This window comes from Sminthopsis crassicaudata, chromosome 1 (genome assembly GCF_048593235.1).
Source record: "Sminthopsis crassicaudata isolate SCR6 chromosome 1, ASM4859323v1, whole genome shotgun sequence".
NCBI lineage: Eukaryota > Metazoa > Chordata > Mammalia > Dasyuromorphia > Dasyuridae > Sminthopsis > Sminthopsis crassicaudata.
Window position 1 is genome coordinate 353,717,159 of NC_133617.1, and position 22,060 is coordinate 353,739,218.

At 37.1% G+C, this 22,060-nt stretch overlaps 1 protein-coding gene across 1 annotated transcript in view; it reads left to right on the forward strand.

Moving 5' to 3' along the window:
- FHOD3 (formin homology 2 domain containing 3) overlaps positions 1-21,807 on the forward strand; it is a 630,786-nt gene extending 608,979 nt beyond the window's left edge. The window contains 2 exon segments of the mRNA XM_074279229.1: positions 1,096-1,260; positions 11,377-21,807. Coding sequence (XP_074135330.1) covers positions 1,096-1,260; positions 11,377-11,459 — 248 coding nt within the window. The 3' untranslated portion in view covers positions 11,460-21,807.
- Positions 21,808-22,060: the final 253 nt, after the last annotated feature.

A 22,060-nucleotide genomic window follows, 5' to 3' on the forward strand; every position in this document is an offset into this window, starting at 1 on the left:
ACCCCTGAGGATAGTCAATAAGGTCTAGATTTCCAGCCTTCTCTCTGTCCTTTCTGGCAGTTTAGTTCCTGGCTTATATGAAAGATGGCCTTATTGTTAACATTTTGGTCTGACTCAGTCTGGTTCTACTTTTGGTCTTTAAAACAGCAATTAATGGCTGGGTATTACTTAGGGCATGCTCTGCATGCATCCACTGGATGGTCCTAACTAGGTGATTTGCTGGAAAAAGGCCTACAGTGAGTTTTTGTTTTGTTTTGTTTTTAATCTTCTTATCTGGATTAGTTTTTAAATTGGTGCTTATGAAATGTCCTCATGGCACAAGGCCAGTCATTAAACTTACCCCCTGCTCCTTGTCATAACTGGCAAGGAAGCAGGTTGGACTCTGTGTGAGTCTAAGCATGGGGATATGGATGATGACAGACATGAGGAAAGAATAATTAGTTAATGGCCACATATACAGTTGTCATGATGGCACAATTTCCAGGAAAGACCTTTTCTCCTTTGAGAGTTAAACATCTGCCTACTCAGAAGTGTGTACTGTTTTTCTGCTGTATTTATTGTGAGCTATTTGCCTGGGCAGTTACATTAGTAGATAGAGTATAGGCCCTGGAGTCAGGAAAACTCATCTTCCTAATTCAAATCCGGGCTTAGACACTTACTAATTGATATATATGTATAATCTATATCTGATTGCTTGTTGTCTTGGGGGAGAAAGAAAAGGGGAAGGAAGGAAGGGAAGGAAAAAAATTGGAGCTCAACTTTACAAAAATGTATGTTGAAAAATATCTATGTATAATCAAAAAAAATGCTATTAAGTGAAAAAAGAAAATAAAATCACCTGGAGAAGGAAAACTAAATAAAACAAAGCATTAGTTGAAAGGCATTCAGAATACGCTGATGCACCACAAAATCTGGTGGTGTACTTCTCTGAAGTGGTGACTCTAAATGCAGGTAATTGAGAATTGGGTATGTTAACTTCTTATTTGGATTTTTACTGGGATAATTCTCAGGAAGATATGACCCAACTTTTGCGGATCTTCTAGATGAAAAATTGGGGCTCATTGTGTTTTTTGTTTTGTTTTGTTTTTTGCCCAGGCTGCACCAGCAGCACGTGGCACGCCAGCACTGACGACTCGCCTAACGTTACGGATGACGCAGCAGACGAGATCATGGATCGCATCGTCAAATCAGCCACCCAAGTGCCCAGTCAGCGAGTGGTGCCAAGAGAAAGGAAACGATCACGAGCAAATAGAAAGTCATGTGAGTCCGTTAGGGAAGTGGGGACAGAAGAGAGCACGGTTTCCAAGAACCCTTGGTCCCATTTGCAAAGTGGAAGGAGAGGGACAGAGGGCAGAGCAGTTGTGCCTTTGTTCCGTAGCTTGACCTGAGCCAGCCTTACGCTGCCAAGAGCTCCCTTCTTGGCTCTGAGGATGGAAGAAATATGTAGAGCCTCCTCCTGCTGGCCCTAGCTCGGATGGCCTCAGTCGCCACCAAGAGCCCTTAGGATGGTTCAGAATTCAGAACTGTTTAAGAATTCTGAGGCCTTGCAGAAGTCCTGTAAATCTGTTCAGCCCCCTCTGGTCTCCCCAGTGGCTCCATGCCAGATGTCAGTGCAATCCAGGGGCTACAGCCTGAAGCTATTTTCCTAAGCCTGCTTTGGCTCAGACTTTTAGGCAAGGAAGGCTGCAGGCATCCTAGCCAGGACACTGTGATGTAGTGAAGAAACAATGTAGCTGAAGTCGGTTCTCTGCTCTCTGAGTGTTCTGCAGGTGGACTCACTGGTCCTCAATTTATTCAAGTGTAAAAGCAGAGAGGGGAGGCAGGACTAGGTTCACTCTCTCAGCCCCTTCTCTTTCTCTCCACTCCCCAGAGGAGTTTAGTATTTATTATCTGTGCATGCAGAGATTTTACTGTGTGCTCTTTCCTGTCAGTTCATAAAAATGTGGATTAGTGGGGACTAGGTGGCGCCATAGTGCAAAAGAGCCTAAAGTCAGGAAGACCCACGTTCCTGAGTTCAAATCCAGCCCCAGACACTAACTAGCTGGGGATCCTTCGGCAAGTCACTTACCCCTCTTGATACGGGTTTCCTTGTCTGTAAAAATGAGCTGGAGAAGAAAATGGCAAACTATTCCAGTATCTCTGCCAAGAAGACCCCAAATGAGTTATGAAATGTTGAACGTGACTGGAAATGACTAAACAACAACTAATAATACTAATTCAAGTAGCAGTCCCCAAGGAAAGCAGATCTTTATAGTTTTCCATCCAGAGAAGTACTGACTTATCCCTGGATGGCATAATGGAGGTAGTCCTGGATTCTGCAAGATCTGAGTTGAATCCTGCCGCAGACACTTACTGTGTGACACTAGGGAAGTCACTTCACCTCTCCAAGCCTCTCAAAATGAGGATGTAGATAATAGCTATTTCCCAGAGATGTGATAAGGTTCAGCTGACATAATGTGTAAAATGCTTTAAAAATTATAAAACACTATATAAATGTTAACTATTACAATGATTATCTCTGTCCTTCTTTCATTTCCTCTAAGATTCTTCATTATCGTAAACAAAATTTTTGCCCACTCTTAATACCACTATGATTCAAAATTGTATATAGCCTCTGGCAAGGGGTCTTGTCAAAAGTATTAGATTATATTCACTGGTTATTTTCTCTTTACTGATCCCCAAAATGTAGCCAAGCAATAAGAACATCTTGGTCATTTCCCTACCATCTCATATGGAACCACCATTTTCTGGCACAGAGTGAAGTTTAAGGAGAAAGACAGAAATTGAGTATCTGCTTGCCACAGAGGAAAGAACAAAAAGCTTAGATTTAAGAAAGACTTAGACTTAACACATAGAAGTGGGAAAAGACAGGTATTATCCCTTGTTGAGAAAAGAGCAACAACAAAATGCCTAAAATCAAGAAAGTATGAAACTGAGTCAGCTAGGTCTAGTCAATCAGTCTATCAAAGCACCTTCTGTGTGCTGGGCCTAGAGATATAAATTCAAGAGGGAAACAGTCCCTGCCTTCAAGGAGCTTATACTCTAAAAGAGAGCATATGTACATATATAAAAATATACAACATATGTATTAGACCATGTACAACATAAATATGAAATAATTTTGGTAGTAAGAGCTTTGTTATTTTTTTCTTGTAAATCAATTTATACAACCCTTTCTATATTAAAATTATCCATGTTGAAGATACCTTTTAGTTTAACATTAGGCAATATGAAAATTGCATGAACCATTTCAGGGTATTAAATGCTATTTGGAAAAATAAAGTCATAATCACTTCACTGGCATGTGAAGCAGCTGTGCCTCTTAGACTTACATAGTCATGAGTAATATCTGCCATAGAGTTCCTACTAAGCCGTAAGAAATTTTGCTACTTTAAATATCACTTTGAATGGATATCATAAAAACATACCAGTAAATATTGTGTATCAGATTTTCTTTTCTTACTTGGTCTTTTAATAAAGAGATGATCCATTTAAGAAAATCATGACCTAATTCTCCCAGTTCTCTTTTGGTCTGTGCTCCAAGAAATCCCATGTTAACACACATGAGTTTTCTACACTGGGTGGGAGGTTAGACTAGACAGCCCCCTTCCAGCTCTTAAGATTCCATGATCTGGTTCTCACATGCCTGTGGGTTGCCTTTCTGTAAGATAATTCTCTGTTTTATCAGTCCTCTTCCATTCTTGCACAAAAGCATCATCTATTCTTTCATCTGACCAAGCACATTTCACTCAGCGAAACTGTTTATTTCCTTAGAGCTGGTTTTAATTTGAGTGTAGTGGAAACACCAAGAAAAACTCAGGTCTCAGTAAAAGTTTAGGTTGACCCTGATTTCCTTTGTAATATGTGATTGATAAATTCCAGCCTTTCAAAGTCTCAACAGGATGTTTCAGTGAATAGAAAACAACTGAAAAATGAATGTAAAATTCCATAGTTCAGGACCTCAGGCTTCAGTTCATTGACTTTAATTGCTGAACAGTGGCATTGAGGTAAGAGAATAATGAAGTAGATAACGAATGACACAAAGAATCTGGCTATAAACTCATTTGGCTGCAAAAGAGAATCATTTAACGCTTTAGCAAGAAACATTCACACCATTTCCAAGAAACTGAACAGTATCCTTCCAATAACCCAGGAATTTATGATATGAAAACAATTTGAGGGCTGCTAAGATAATTAAATGTCTGCTTTTGGGTTGAAGCTTATGGCTCAACCTACACAGTGCCAGACATCCTGGTGAAAAGTCAAAAACTTGCTCAATTTGGAGACATGGAAGGGCATCCAAATCACCACAATAAATCCTCTTTTTTCCAACTGTTGAATTTTTTTTTCATTCAGTCTAGTTAGTTTCTGGCTGATCTTATTCAATTAAGTTTGCTCCTGGCCAAATTCCAGTCTATAGTATCTGATTGGCTTGTGTCATAACCATATGAATTCAGAAAGCAGTAGAATGAGTTCATAGCCCATCTCAGACCCTTACAACCAGTGCGACTTTGGTGAGTCATGTCATATATCAGAGGTGGAATCATAATCTCTGACATTTCAATTCAGAGGATTATAGATTTGGAGTTGGAGGAGGCCCTCAAGTCTGATTCTCATTTTGCAAATGAGGAAACTGAGATTGAGGTAGATGAAGTGATTTGTTTGAGATTACATGAACAGTAAGTGGCAAAGGGAGGATTTAAACCTGAGACCCCTGTCTTAAGAACCAGTGCTTTTTTACTGTGCCATACTGCTTCTTGTTACTTCGTTTAATGACCTCCATTATTTCTCCTTTGTAAAAGTCTGGAGGTCCTAGGGCCTCTTTAATAAATATTTCATGTAAACAAAATATATTTGAGTCAACCTGCCTTTGACCTTCTCCTTTCATACAGTATCCAAGTACAGACACACACCAGTGACATCTGACAAGTAGAATTTCCTAAAGAGAAAGAATGATGGAATCTGAGAAATCTAGAGAAAAACAGAAGATTTTCCTTACATAAAATCTTTCTTTCATTTTCCTGTCCCCTGAGCCTACCAGTCTCCCAGAACATTTCAGTTACCATAACACTTTCCTTCCTCGTGGTATTTGATACTATCCAGGAATCTGCCCACATATCCCATTAAGAACATCTCTGATCATACTGATTTCCTGAGTTTAGCTTCAGCAATTTCCATTTACTTCTCCTAAACAATGTATTATATTCCTTTGTAGGTCAAAGTTACATAAAACAGGGGATCCAAAGGCATTATCATACATACAAGTTACTTTAGAGACTAAGGTTTAAAAAAAAAAAAAAAAAGGCTATGCTTCTGGTTTAGACTTTTCCTTATCCATCTGTAGCAGCAACAAAAGAATTTTCTGAGCAATGAATAGCTTGCAAACAACTGTTCTAGAGCTTGAACAAGCAATGATACCATACTCCTGTTCCCTTCCTCAAATACATTACATAAATCAGACAATTGAAGTCATACAGTATTGACCCTGCATGAACATACAGTTCGTAGGTTAAAATAATTAGCCATAACATGAATGGATAGTAAGGTCTATGTGTCAAATTTTGGATTAAAATTTAACATTTGTAAAGTGTGAGGATAGGGATTAAGTGTAAGCATGAATATTGGAGGGGTAAATATTCTTAGGGAGATTATGTAGATAAAATACTAGATATATTCTACTACTTATGACCCCAATTGGGGATTTATTAGTAAAGATACTGGAGTAGTTTGCCATTTTATTCTACAGATCATTTTATAGAAGAGGATATTGAGGCAAATTGAATTAAGTGACTTACCCAGGGTCACACCACTAATAAGTGTCTGAGGTCAGGTTTGAACTCAGAAAGATGAGAATCTTCCTGAGTTTAGGCCCTTTCTCTATGTACTATGGTGTCCCTTAGCTGCCCTCAAAAAAACTGTAAACTGCTTTATATTCCTGGGCCTCTTCACCAGATCCCCCAGCATCTTCACTCAATGATCTCCCACTTATGCTATATGCATCTTGCACATACATAGTTATCTGCATGTTATCTCTATCATTAGGAAGTGGGGCTACTTCACAGTAGAGACTATATTTTTGCCTCTTCTTTGTATCCCCAAGGCACAGGGCCTGGCATATGGTAAATGCTTAATAAGCATTTATTGATGGATTAAGGGTTATAAATATTATGTATTATATGGTCTTAAATTAATGAAAAAACATTTATTATGTGCCAGACTCTGGAGATAGATAGGAAATTCCATAGTGCCTGTTCTCAAGGAGAATGCATTCTAATTTTAAATGAGGGGATGTATATGCTAGGTCCTATGACAGAAATGGCATTTTAGAGGAAGAGAAATATAAACAGGTAGAGACTTGTGGAAAGAAGAAAGCATATTGTACATGAGACAACCTTCAGCAAGCCATGAAAGCTCAGGAGAGTAGGATTAAAATCAGGGACCAGCAAATAGTCCACTTTGGCTGGAACATAAAATATGCAAAGGGTATTGGAATGAAATGAGGTTATAAAAATAAGTTAGAGCAGAACAGTGAGCAAGTATTTTAATGTAGGAGATAGGATATCATTGAAGGATTTTGATTAGGGATTGACATGATTAAATACACATTTCCTTAATTTGCATAGATAGATCAATCAAGTACTATTCTAGACACTGAAAAATCAAAGAAAGGCTAAAACATAAATATAAACAGTTCATGCTTTTCAACAGTTCTTTTAATTTTGAAGTTCTGAGCTGTTTTGAGCTGTTAGAACCCATGAGTCCAGTTGTGTATCTGGAGCTTGTATACAGGAGCTCGTTTATATTAAACAAGCCCTGATTTATATCTAATGTTTTTGCTTGAGCTGCACCTTTTTCCCCTTTTGGCAGCATTATCAAAAGGGTATTGGGTGATGATCCCTAGAAAACAGCAGTAGAAAAATCTAAAATAATGAGAATAGAACATATTGAAGCAATGGAGAGAGAAGTGGGGTTTTCAGTGGGGAAGACCTGAGATCAAATGCATCTCAGACACTTAATAGCTGTGTGACTCTAGGCAGGTCATTTTCTCTGTTTATCTCAGTTTCCTCAATGAAGAAACGGGAATAACAATAATAGTATTCATTTATTAGAGTTGTTGTGAGGATAGAGCAAATTAATATTAGTAAAATACTAAAGAACACCTGATACATAGAAGTTGCTTAATAAATACTTGTTCCATTTTCTCCACAGTCATTACATTGACCAATAAAAACATCCATTTGATTTTGGTTCTGACTGCCATTTAAACCTACCCAAGTGAATCAAGTCTTAACCACATGCCACTATTTTTGGTAAAGCTTAAAAATTATACTATTAAAAGAGAGCAGTGTGTAGTTAGATACTTTTTTCCATTTATTTAAATAAATAGAACATTGCTGTCATAATGATGCTTACTTAAACACCATGTGAATACAAGTGCCAAACATTTTCTCAATGTTTTGCCCAGAATATACTGAGCATTCAAAAGTGCCTCTGGATCTGTGAAGTTTATTTCTCTACTTATTTGACCAGTCATTTTCCATTAAATGAACTAAGATTACCATTCATGGACATCTGTATGCTACCTTCCACTGAGATAGCTAAATTTAATTAAATTTAAGATGCCGCAAAGTACAGTATGTTATGACCTCCTGACCTTCTTAAGGCAGTATTTTGTGTCTTAGTTAAAAGTTCTCAGCAGGCCTTTCTTGTCAAGAACAAGGGGATATTTTTATCCTATTCTAACCTATTAAAGTCTAGTTCTTCAACAGATGCTTTAAGGATTGCTTTAAAAACATAAAAGGTCATTAGAAAGTTTTACTTTTATTGCCACTGCATAGAATGCATTCCATTACTCAATTAAATGTAATCTGCCTCGAGACAAGACCTTTAAGAGCCAAAATATTATGTCTAGTCAAGTTAGACATACAATCTAGAGTTTAAAGGCAAAGAAGGAAGAAGAGATTGTTATAGCTGCCAGGAATCTAAAGAACAAATGGAAAATGCTCAGATTTCAGGGACATCATTTAGGGTGGGCAGCATGGAAATGGGATAACCTGAGGGGTCAGGTAAGCATGCTCCCTTCCAAAATAGCTCCCCCACAGGCCCTGTCTGGTGAAGTCTATATCTCTGCCAGAGGAATTTCTTCCCTTTGAATTAAATGTTTAGTAAGAATAGCATGGGACAGGTAAGTGGCTCAGTGGATAGAGCACTGGACTTGGAACTAGGAGGACTCATCTTCCTGAGTTCAAACCTGGCCTTAGGCATTTACCTACCTTTGTGACCCTGAGCAAGACATTTTTTTTTTGCCTCAATTTTCTTAGCTCTAAGATAAATTGGAAAAGAAAATGACAAAGCTAGTCCAGAATGTTTTCCAAGGAAATCCAAAATGAAAGCAAAAAGAGGTGAACATGACTAATAAAAAAAACAAGGATACCACACGATTTCAGAAAATTAGAATTATCACATAACTACAAAAGGGACAATACAGGAAGTCACTATGAGTCATAAACACCACAGTTGGAAGTAACTTATCAGTTCCTTTTTTTTTTTTTTTTGAATGATAACCACACAGCACAAGTCATAAGTATGTTTAAGCCAAGAGATTAAAGGAAAGAGGAAGGGACCCATGTATCTAAAAGAAAAAAGTCATTATTCTAGGTCTCTTAAGCAAAAGCCTGAGTATAATGGTTCTCTGTTCCTGATATTTTAGGGGTATTTGTAGATCACTGAACAGGTCTGCCAAATAGATTGTTACCAAAGGATGTTATTTATATATGTACCTTTTAGCAGTTAATATGTAGTAATACTCAATCTACCAATTTGTGGCCAAATCTCTCAAAGTATAGAGTACATAAGTTCTAGGTTGTGTTAGTACCATTTACTATAGTCTTTTAAAACTGGTTTAATTATATAATCCACATTTATGTTATAAGAATCACATAAGTTTTCCCTTCTGGCCTTTTGGAAGAAGTGACTTAAATGCTCCAAAGATCATTTTCAAGCCCAAAGCCTCTTTGATATCTGAACAAGTATTTCCTTGATGCTCTTATTATTTATTCTGTGTGCTCACATAGCATTGATGGAAAACAGGGTAAAAGGTGCTGTAGAACATCTACTTGGAAGTACACTCTATAACTCAAAATTCCTATTGGTTAGTCAGATTTCCAAAGGAAGGGTTTTCCCCCTTAAGGTTACAGAAATAGTCCTGAAGGTATGGGATTGCTTTTCTAATGTAATTCACAGTGCCTTAGTTAACCTTTTAGTTAACCAGTTAATATCAATTAGCCATCCAGATTTGATTAGCTTTTAGTTAGGAATATTTACTAGTGGTTTACACTTACATTCCTTTTAAAAGTCTATGATAAACAGCACAATATCTCCATCTTGTTGTTATTATTGTTTGCTTGTTTTTTCCCCCCTTTTTCAAGTTTTTTTTCCTTTGATATGATTTTTTTTTTGCACAGCATGATAAATATGGAAATATGTTTAGAGGAATTACACATGTTTAGCCTATATCAGATTGCTTACTGTGTCGGGGAGGGAGGAGGGAGGAGCAGAAGGAGAAAAATTGACACATAAGGTTTTGCAAAAGTGAATGTTGAAAACCATCTTTGCACATATTTGGAAAAATAAGATAAATTTTATTCCTACTACATAAAATAAAATAAAATAAAGTCTATGATATACTTTCACTTGAGTGCATACAGTGTCTAATGGAAAGTAGACAAGTTTAGAGAACATGTGTGATCAAAAGTAATACACAGTTCCTGATTTTTAGTTCTTTTATCCTTTCATGGATTCTCCATAAAGTTCTCCTTAGGGGCACAGCTTTTTCCTGGTCTCCAAGGCTTTAAAGCTGCTTTTTTCTGCTTTACCTGAAAAGGTGGCAGTCCCCATAGGTGCCTTTCCCTCAGTATGCCTAATTTATCCTCTTTCAAGTTCTGGTTAGATGTATTTGACATGGTCACTGAGGGGATGCAAAGGAGAGGTAGCAAAGAGCAAGTATGATGCTCCCTCTAAGTTTACTCCAATCCCCACCACCCACCTTATTTTTCATTAATGGAAACAAAAGAGATTTTCCTTCTCAAAGAGCTCACAAAATTTGATTCTGGAAGCAGTGGCTGGAGTCATTCTTTTTCTTCTTTTTTTAATTTTTTTTTTTGTATGATGGGATGATTTTTTTTATTAAAGCTTTTTCTTTTCAAAACATATATGGATAATTTTCATTATTCATCCTTGCAAAAAATCTTGTATTTCAAATTCCTCCTTCCCCCCACCACCTCCCCTAGACAGCAAGTAATCCAATATATGTTAAACATGTGCAAAGGAATCCTTCTGATAGAATCTTCTCTAATATACATAAATCCAGAGATATTTCTGATTCTTTCAGCCAATCCCGTACGTTTAATCATCAAATTTCAATCAATTTTTGAAACACTTCATTTCTTCCCAACTTCATTAATTAGGTTGTCTTTATTTAGTTTATGTTTTTGATCAGTAGATTCAGAAGTGTTTGGAAATTGTTCTTGTTTGTCTAGCTTATTTATTCCTTTGATTGATTCTTTGATTCTAAAATCAATCTAAGTGGAATTTTCACCTAATTAATGTACCAGGAGGTAGTGAATCTTGTTAGTTAATTAATTGAGACAATTAGATGACAGTGGCTGAAGTGCTGGGCCCAGAGTCAAGAAGATCTATCTGAATTCAAATGTGGCCTCAAAAGCTCCCTGTGTTATACCAAGCAAGTAACTTTACCTCTTTTTGGTCTCATTTTCCTCAATTGTAAAACAGGGATAATAACACCTACCTCATGGAATTGCTGGAAGGATCAAATGAGATTTTTTTTTTAAGCACTTAAGCACAGTGTCTGGAACATGGTGCTATATAAATGCTTTTTCCTTTCCCTTACTTGGAGTATAATCTGAATTTCTTCTTCATGTAGTGGAAGGAAAGAGCAGAAGGAAACAAGTTGAGTCGATTCCCCTTGTCTTCCTTTCTCTCTACCCTACTCTGAGTCTGAAAGCTGTTGCTTATTTAGAATCCTCTACCTGGGAACTGCTAAGAAGAGTGACTGCTCTTTCTAGTGGCAGAATCTTAGTGTCTACTAGCATTTAAAATTTCTATTTCTGCCATCGACCTTGCAGACACCCTTTGCCCACTGACCAAAGACATTTCTGTAGGAGCAAAATATGGGCTGGTAGGGAGTGAGGAGAGCAAGAAGAGTTTCTGAGATTATTCCAACTCCTAGTCCTTATAGCCTGGGTTTATAATCTGTTTAGGAAACAATCTGATCTCCCAAGTGACTCATGTTATTAATCTTTTGTTTTTGTCATTGTTTTTGTTTTCCTTTGCCTGGGGTTTTCACGGCACCTGTAGTAAGAAGAACTCTGAAGAGTGGATTAACACCAGAAGAAGCCAGAGCCCTGGGCCTGGTCAGCACTTCTGAAATGCAACTGTGACATCAGCAGAGGTGATAACAAGAACTCTCTCCTCCCTAAGATCAAGATAAACTCTCCCACGTGGCTTCCTTAGGCCCATGGGTGCCCCTCGTGGTGGCCCATGTGGTTCAGTTGTTAAAAAATGGGATAAAAGGGGCATGTCGCACAAAAATCAGTCTGACAGTTCTGAAAAGGAGTGTCTGTATTTCTAGGCAAATTCACACAGCTTGTTCTCTCAGTCTAGATGGGCATGGGTACCATACGTCTCCTTTGTATCACGTATTTACAGTGTCAGCTCTGTTCATGTTGGTTTTCTCTGTGATTTGGTTCAATAGCTCTGTTGTGTGATGTTTTTTCAGTACAGGCAGCAGGCCTTTCAACTATAAAGGAATTCTGTTATCACTCCCATGATGTGTTATATATTCATGTGAGACAGGTTCTATACAACACCAAAGTATCTGGATCAGAATTTTTCAAGTTGCACACCAGAGAAAGCCCAGATGTCTGTTTCGGGAATTCTAGATGTTGTAAATGTTTATGCAAATTCAGAAATGCACCTCACATTTCAAATATTAAATAAATAGAGTTCAGTGATATTATTGGTTTTCCTGGATAAAGTCCTTAATAATCAATCATTGAGTTTATAATCCTCCTTTGGAGTATTAGTCAGAAACCTTCTCTGTCTTAGGACAAAGATCATTGCACTGAACAGGGAGTCTTCAAAGCCTTTTTAGTTTGGCTTTTGGATAGTCCATAGAGGAAAAAAAAAACCTAAACAAATGAAAAAAAGTAACCCTGAGATAGAGGGGGTAAAAGATAGACATATTGGGAAAGTAACCATGGCATGATTTGTTAAATAAACTTATTTTATAAAAGAGAAAGAATTTACACATTTCTATCAATTTGAAATAAAGCAGAAAACATTTACATATTTTTTGTCAATTTAAACATTACCATTGAAAGTATCTTCTTCGCCACCTTGCTAGACACTATAGTGACCAAAGTTCCACTTGGATTCTTCCAGCCCAAGGCTTTGTCATAACAGTTAAACTTGTATGAAAAAAGTGCTTTGACATACAGGACTTCTTCCACTCCTCCTGCAGTTCTGGCTGTCTGAAATGGAAACTCTACTCAGGCTCCTTGTAATCTCATCCTTTCCAAAAAAACCTCTAACGCAAATTTTAAAAAGAAATATTAAACAGTGTCTGTGTACAGAAACACCAAATCAAATGCTGTGATTAAAAACTCTGCTAGTTAATTTGAGGGCACTCAATAAGTGTGCAACCAAAAAACAAAAAACCCACAAAAAAAACAGAAAAACAAACCAGCTTTCAGAGTAATGCTTCCTCCCTCCGTTACCTGAGAGAGCTGCCCACATGGAAATATGCAAAACGTAATCAACCATCAATCCTTTTGACAAAGAGGTTGTCACACTTTTTGATCAGTTTTAACTACCAGTCCATCAGGAACTAGACCAAGGCAGGGTGAAGTAAGGGGGGGAAAAATTTCTTAAGGGCTGAACCCTTTCTATACTGGGGACTAGTGGTGGAACCCATAGGTCAGTCATGTCTGACATCGAATATTTGGGGTGTTTTAATGATCATTAAGTTATAGATCCTTCATTGTTTCACTTTCTAAGTAGACTTGACCTGGTTATAGGCCAATCTTAATGATCTTGAGAATTCATTTTGAAGGAATAATTCTTTCCCTGAAAACTAAAGCTAATGTTCCACTCATAGGCATCAATGAATATATTTTTTCCTTGTCTGAATACCACTTTGTTGGGAATAGGTGGAATTCTTTTTAAGCAACCATTTATCAAATAGTATATGAAATGTATGCCCCAGGATGACCTCATGCAAAACTCAAGGGATAAAAAAAGTCAAGTTATACTTAATCATCTTATTTAAGAAACAACAACAACAACAAAAAGGGGGGAGGGGTTAATATTTATTAGTTTGAAAGCAAATATGTTGTATATTATTTTGCTTCTGGTTTAGTAATTTGCTATGACCTGTACTTATAGCTTCAGCACAGAATAATAGCATGAGTAGCCTCGTTGGGAGGGAAAGACTAGCATAGTGGCAATGAAAGGAAGGTTGGCCAGGTGCTTGGTTGGTTGTTTAGCTTTTGACATCCCAAATGTCACACTCGTGACTGAAAATAGCATCTTTCTCATGACAGCAAAAGTTGCATTCAGAAGGCAATGACTGAACGCTCCAATTTTCCTCCTCAGAGTTAATAATTTATTTAAAATATTTTTTTAAAGAAAAGAAAAAGCCTTAAGAATAGAAAATAGGAAAACCAATTTCTAGGTAAAAACTAGGTAAAAGGCATAGTTAGGATGGCAGTGTGGTACAGCAGAAAATTCTTGGGATTTAGTGAAAGGATATCAAATCCGGGCTCAGATATTTCCTACCTGAATGTTAAGCTCTCCAAATCCTTTCCTGTTTTAAATTTTAGAGCATCAGAGACCACCTAATCTAACCCAACTTTTTTCAAAGGAAAAAAAGTAAAATTTAAAGAGATTAAAAGATTTACCCAAGATCATACACACAGTGAGTAGTGCAAATAGGAGTCAAATCCAAGTCCTTCCAGGTTAAATCTAGGATTCTTTGCAGAGGCCTTCACTGTTTCTCCAACACTAGGCCCTATGATAAGTTTATATGGAAAACTGAGACTGGCAACTGGCATTTTTCCTGGAGTTTAGGAATAAGACAACAGACCACTTTTGTTTGATTTTTGTCTGCAGCAGTAGGAAAAAAAATGGCAAAAAGACATGATTGTGTGAACTTTGTATAAAATCGAAATCCTAATTTATCATTCAAACGTTTTAAAGGGCTTTCCTCCCTGTGCTTTCCCAGCATGATTTTGGAAAGAAGGATGTAGTTTTACCTGTGCCAACTTTCTCCTCCTCATCTGAACCTGCTCAGGTGCCACTGGGTACCAGAGCTCCATAAGACACCAGGTGCCTACCCACAGAGATCCTGCTGGTTAGTCCCATAGGCTTACCACATATCATCTTTTGTTGAATGAGTGAGGGTATGATATAACCATTTAAGTATCTACTTTCCTCGAACAATAGTTATGGCTCAGAGGAGAAAGGAAAGGGATTTAAAATCATTATAGTATGTGATGGTAAAAATATAGAATTTACAAAAATATCAAAGACCTGTCCTGAACTACTATTAATTATTCTCAGTGCAGACATGAGTCCATTTATTTAACCCTACTTAGAAGCTAGAAAGGCTCCTTTGTAGAGGATCCTGCAGGAAATTTGTGCATAAATTCCCCAAAGTAACAAGTCTGTGAGTTAAAGTGTCTACAATAGCTACAGTCATGGAGACTGAGTGCTCTGACCCTCCACCTCCTCTCCCACTGGAGGCATTGACTTACCCTTCAGAGGTTCACGAAGCACTTCATCTATCAAAATCGATCCTTGAAGCAACATAGTGAGCTTCTCTGAAACCCACTGGCTATGTGACCCTGGATATGTTTACTTAATCTTTCAGTGTCCAAAGGTGCCAGCCTGCCTTGGCAAAATGAGTTTCCTCACCTGGCATTCCTTATCCCAATGAAATAATAAGCCTAGTCTGTCTTCAGGATAGGTGCATTTAGAATAAAATATCCCTTTCCTTTTACCTTTTCTCCTCTCTGATCAGGATTGTCATTATTTCTATATTGGTTTGGTGGGCAGAGCTGGATTAGTCCCTAAGAAACTTACTGTCTAACTTACTTTCTAACAAAAAGAATTAACTATAGAAAATTTCTTCTATTTCCCACATTCAGATTTCGGGCACCCAGATACCTTTTCCTGTCATCTTCTTGGTGTAGGATTAAAATAAAAAAGAATTGTTTTAAAAAGATAACCGAATTGGAAGTTAGTTAGAAGGCAAATCCTGCTAAGCAAGATAAGATCTGAGTTTTATTTGTTTATAACCTTTGGGCTCCCCCACACACACTTTCATGTAGAGTATGGCCTTTAAAAAGTTTTTGTTCCCTTATTAACTGACCAAATTAATATTTTTGGCCATCTCCTCTTATTCATAAGGCATACAGGAAAAATGCTGAAGTGTTTTTACTAGATTGATTAATTAGTAGATTTGATAGGTTTTATTAACTTGGTTATTTATAGATGTGCCTTATCCCTAAATATGACTTTGGCCATACACTCTCTCTGCACTTATTTTCATTCTCTTTAAAATAGGAGATTGCTCTGGCATTATAGTCACTTCCAATTCTTAAGATTTTATAAACCATCCAGGGTAATAAGATGAGCAATTATCACCAAATTGGTTGGTGTTCAGTTGCTTCAGCTGTGTCCAACAATTAGTGGTCCCATTTGGGTTTTCTTGACAAATATATTGGTTTGCCATTTTCTTTTCCACTTCATTTTACAGATGAGGAAACTAAGGCAAACAGGGTTAAGTGACTTGTCCAGGGTCAAAGTATCTGAGACCACATTTGAACTCAGGAAGATGAGTCTTCCTAACTCCAGGCCAAGCATCCTATCCAATAGATTAAATGTTGGAATAAAAATCTAAGGTTTTTCTATCTGACTGGTCATCTTGTGGCTTTCTTTCCACTGCAATAAAGATTCGGATGAAAATGATTACCAAATACAAAAAGCATGTCAGTCTAAAAAATGAAATAGAGAACTGATTGTTTTGTTTTAATTGCCCAGTTCATCATGTGAGGGAGGATGTCAAGCTATTTGCCTGGTGTCATCAAGCAAAAAATGACATAGGTGATATCTTTTTTCTGTGTTTCACATAATTGTTTTCATGTTCCCATTCCAATCCAGCTATTTGTAAACTTCTTTCTCAATAGGCACCAGCCAATGGAATTGAGGGATTACAGAATTACAATTTAGAGGCCATCTTAATTTAATTCTCTTTTTTAACTGATGAGGAAACTGAGGATGATGATAGAACTGACACATGAACCCACGTTTCTACTCCAAACCCACACAACTTCTGCCTTTCCAAGTCCAAGATCACTGATCTTTTAAAGAGTCTGACCTCATGGACAGATTTTTTTTCTCACTGTAAGTCCCTCAGTGTCCTGTTATACATACACCCTTTTTTGTGGTAACCCCTTTAGGGCTGCATTTGGTTGGGGAAGGTAACTTTTTAACTTTCACTGGGCCCTCCTGGTACATCCCACTCTTTAGGTATTGCTTTTGAATAAACCTTTAAGTTAACTTAGCAAAAGACATTTTGGGGACAGGATCCCTATAAGGCTAGGCACCTTGTCGGAAGTAGCAGATATATTTTGCCATTGAGAATGATGGAGGAGTCTGTGTCTGAGATATTTCAAGGTCTCATTTATAAAATATTCATCTTAAAAATTTGGGTCAATTTTCTCAGATGGAAGGAAAACCTTTTACAAAGCCACCCTCATCTCTTAAACCTCCCTTCCCAATTCCTCTCACCTCATCTTCACACCTCAAGGAATCTTTGGGCATCTACACAGTCCAATGGAACCAGCGAGCATCTTTGTTTTCTTTATGAAGATACAGTGATCCACCTGATAAAGGGATTTGTGAATAAGGCCAATTGGATAAAGGAATCAGAGGCAAGTGACTAGCACTGTGTTTATGAGTATTAGGGACATGGTAAGTTCTTTTTCTTAGGCAACTGGGTGACAGTCAAGAAGACTCCAGTTCAAATCCAGCCTCAGATATTTATTAGCCATGGGCCTCAACTGTAAAATGGGGATAATTACAGCACCCATCTCCCGAGATTGCTATGAGGAGCAAATGAAATATCTATGAAGTGCCTTAGCATTGTACCTATGTTATATTTTGTTGTTCAGTCTTTTTAAGCATTATGACCCCATTTGAGGTTTATTTGGCAAAAAGACTAAAGTAGTTTGCCATTGTCTTCTTCTGGTCATTTTACAGATGAGGAAACTGAGGCAAACTGAGTTCAGTGACTTGGCCAGGGTCACACCTAGTAAGTCTGAAGCTGGATTTGAACACAGGAAAAATGAGTCTTCCTGACATCAGGCCTGGCACTCTGTGCCCTAGGTACTATAAAATACTAGGTATTATTACTCTAAAGAGATGGTATAACAACTGTCTGAAGCAGATATTTCTGCTTGATACTCCATTGTGAGCTCTTCCTCACATATGCATTGGAAATCTTCGTTACGCACTAGCTATATATAACTATGTAGCTATAATGTCATGTAGGTATAGGCTGACATTTAAACCGCTTGGATAATTAGAAGAAAACCCTGTCACTGGAAAATAATAAACGTGAATGGACTTAATAAATGTATACATGAATAAAAAATGCAACCAAGAAATGTGTTCCACCACCAATAAGAGCTTAGGCACAATATTCCTGGTGAAATGATACTCTGAATCTTTAGAAAAGGAGAGAAATAGTGCACTTGGATATAATCTTCTATCTGCAATCAAAGCAGAAATGGAAGTTATTTTCAAGGGTCCTGTGGTACCAAAATTGGCAACACCACCAAGCCTAAAGACCCATTCAGTGGAGAGACTGGATGAATTCAACATCAGAAATCACAATTTGGTCTGGGTCTAAATTGGCAATTCTACCTATGAACAAATAGGACCAGCTGCATCTTAATTACATAATCAAAGAGATGTATAAGGGATATACACAGAGCCTGGGGTACCTTTGAGTAGGCACTTAAAACACTTAAAACAAAAAAAAATTTTTTAAAATAATCAACCACAAGGTGAATTAGACCAATAAAGCCAAGTCTCTTAGTGCTAGCCCTCATCATCCATGTCACTATAACCTAAATTGTGGCTCTAGCTTTTCAGTTTGACTTACTCCATTAATAGTTTATTGGCTGAGACAGCTTTGCAATAATGGGAAAACTCAGGACTGGGAGGCAGATGATTGAGATTCTAGTCCTGGATCTTCCACTAATTGGCTCTGCATGTGTCATCTCTTTTTTGGACCATCCATCACCATTTAAGGACCTCCATGTGTTCGTGAATAAAACGAGGAGTTTGAATTAGATGATTTCTCAGGTCCATTTCAGTTCTAACTATACATACATACATGTATATACACATACACTTGTGTGTGTATAATTTTGCCCTTTAGAAATCCATTGCTTTTCTGGGAGACCTAGGGCTTCATCTAGGATGACCAGGAAAAGAATTCTGAATCTTGGGGAACATGATAGCTTTTTATTTGCCCAGCTCTTGAGAACTATGTAATCAGAGAAACTACTTTTTCTTCTCCACCACCTTTGGATTGGGCAGCCCAGAGTCTACCTTTAAAATAGAAAGTTGGTGACAAGGAAATAAAGCCCCAGAAATTGTACAGGCATAGGTAACTGGCTAGCTTAGTACAGAGCTAACGGGCACTGCTAAGAAGTGGGCATTGCATCCGCAGCTGCAAAATGTAAACATTAGAGGGAGAAAAAAATCCCCAAGTATCTGAATCGGGGTTAGGCAAAAGTGAGATTTATTTATCTCGGGTTTTGTTATGATTGCTGTTACTGGTTTTTATTGGAATCATCTAGGCCATAAAAACAAAAGTATTCAAAATTAAAGTTTGGCATTCAGATATGTCTCTCTTGTGGGTCATTTAAAATTAAAAGGACACTAAAGAATATGGGAATAGTCTTGAGAATGGGAAGGAGGATAGATGGATATGGCCAAAGCACTGAATATACTCAGGTGATTCCTTCTATGGTAATTATTTTGAAGTAATTTTCATGGACTTTGTGGTACCCAGAACAGAAACACCACCTGCCCCACAATTCCACTTCAGGAGAGAGATAAAAAAATCCTATCTATCATCTACCCCCAAAGAAAGAAGTGATGGAGTTGATGCAGATTGAAACATACTACTTTTCACTTTTTTGTGGGATTTATTTTCTTCAGGAAAGGGATTCCACTGAAGAATAGAATAGAGAAATCAGCTCAAAAAGAACCCAAAAAAAAAACAAAAAAAAAAAACAACCCAACAACAACAACAACTTGGAAACAGTGGAGGTATTTCTACCAACTATGACTCCATGATGCAACTCAAGAAATAAATATTCTGTGCATGAATGAGAAAAAAAAAAAAACAGAATGCAACTATCTCTGTTAAATGAGAAGTGCCCCCATATGTAACATTTAAACTGCTGTCTAGATACCAGAAAGATGATCATCTGTGCTGGCAAGTTTCCATGAAATGTACATTTGGAGCTAACTTTCTGCAATAACTGTGCTCAGAGAAGGGGGAAAGGCTATAAAGCAGCATTCTATAATTCAAATCATATTTCCCCTTTGACTTCCATTGTAATATTGGAAGTGCACTTGTTTTGTTTTGTTTTTTTAATTGGCCTAAGGACATAATTTTAAAAAAAAATAGACTACAATAAGCCTTTTAAGCCAATGTTTTCTTTTTTAAGTGATATTTTATTTTTCCTAATTGCATATAAAAACAATTTTTAACATTCATTTTTTGAAAATTTTGAGTCCCAAGTTCTCCCTTCCCTCTTTCCTTCCCCTCTCCTCTCCCAAGACAGTAAGCAATTTGATATAGGTTATACATGTGCAATTATACTATTTCTATATTTATCATGTTGTGAAAGAAAACACTGACCAAAAGAAAATAAATCCCACAAAAAATAGTGAAAAGTAGTATGTTTCAATCTGCATCAACTCCATCACCTCTTTCTTTGGGGGTAGATGAGAGCATTTTTTATCATAAATACTTTGGAATTGTCTTGGATCTTTATATTGCTAAGAATAGCCAAGTCATTCAGAGTTCTTCATTGTACAATATTGCTGTTACTGTGTACAACTAAACCAGTGAAAAGAAAGGTTGTATTTGATCTCAGAAAATCTGGCTTCCAGTACTGCCTCTGACCCATAGTGGAGCAAGTCATATAAACTTTCTAGAACTTGGTTTCCTCATTTGTAAAATGAGGGAATTGGTTCTGGCTCCAATTCTATGACGTAACAAAAATCATTCTACTTAAAACATCATGCAACGTAAGTGCTCTACCAGGAACTGAGTAGCCTTTGGGTGAAGCTCCCTAAGAAATAGAAGTGGTTTCCTGATCTCTTAAATACTAGTCCTCCCAGTGTAGTCTTTAAGGTGAACCCTCAAACTAGCAAGTATTCTCTGTTGAAACTGAAGATCTCATACTACAAAGCTAGCAGCCCACAGTCTTAGGCCATGTGTTTTTTCTTCAGGGCTTTATCTCAAACTTTGTTTTCTGTTGCCTTCAAACCCATTTCCATAATTCAAATATTTTCCATTTTTCTGCCTTGCTTGGTTGGCATTTTCTACATTTGAAGGGGGTGTTTATACTTTTTTCCTTATTCTTGTAAATTCTTTATGCTGTAAAAAAAAAATGAAATAGAAATCTTTTTTTTTTTGATTATCACCACATAAGAGTATAGGGGCCTGCTTAAAAGAATTATTTCTTGAATTTCTTATTTTTGTAAGTGTGGGTTTGCACAAAGTGAGTTCCCTCTTAATAGGAGACACCTATGAGGAAGGGATGTATAAGTAAAGCTTTGTTTTGATGAAGGGAGAAAAAAAGAAAGTAACCATCTCTTCATTTGAATTATGTCTTCATAATGGGAAGCCCAAGAGGTGCTTATAAGGCTACCTGCTAACTGGCCACATAGACCAGAAATAATGGATCCTCATGGGAAAACAAGGGACTTTCTTCTTTTGGGAGAGAGCCTTCAGATGGTCTCAATGTCTGGGTTTTTAGGTTGTTTTTTGTTCTGTGAGCTGAGAATTGTAAAAAATAAAGTTAATTGTAAAGTAGAAAGAATGCTTGTCTTAGGTAAAAGATAAAAGCTGTACAATTGTGTAAATGTTACTACTCGTTTTATGTAGCATAGTGTAAAATAGACTTCTTGACAGTGTTATTCTGTGAATTGTAATTTAAAAACAAGCCATGCATGGTCAAAGATAAAACTCTTGTATGCATTTGGTCATTGTTGATCCTCTCTTGGTCTTTGTTGCTGTTGTTTACTCATTTTAGATAAAAGGTTTTTGATTTTTTTAATGTTAAATTGTCTATAAATTTGCTTTTTTTTGTTATTCTGACATGTGACTCTACAAAGAACTTGAAACAGTGTTTGAGAATTTATTAATCTACCAACATATTCATAATTGTCTACTGAGCCATTTGGACACATTGACCCCTTGTGGAGATGAACTGACAAGAATTTTCAGTGTTCTCAATCCCATGTTCTTTTTCTTCCAAAATGCCCCAGTCTTGCTTTTCTTGACATGGAGTCCAACTGGGAAATCTGAATTGAGACTCACATCCCAAATTTCTTGATATATGCAATGCGATGCTGATTTCTTTCTTCAGCAGTATTTAAACTCACCTTGCAATAAAGCTTTATAAAACACTAACCATGGCCTTGCTTATTTTATTGTCAGCACTAGTGTGTCTAAAGTTAAGGATGAAGGTGAGGGAACTCAATGCAAAAATTCTTTGAAAAGTAGTTTTGGAGCCAGGAGGCCTATTCACATCCAATTTAAAAGACTTCATATTGTGGAACTCCAAGAATAATTATGGGATAATCATGTAAAGCAAAGTACCTAGAGAGAATTAATACAGATAGTCCACAATTGGCCTTAAGTCTGTCCACTCTCCAATGCATC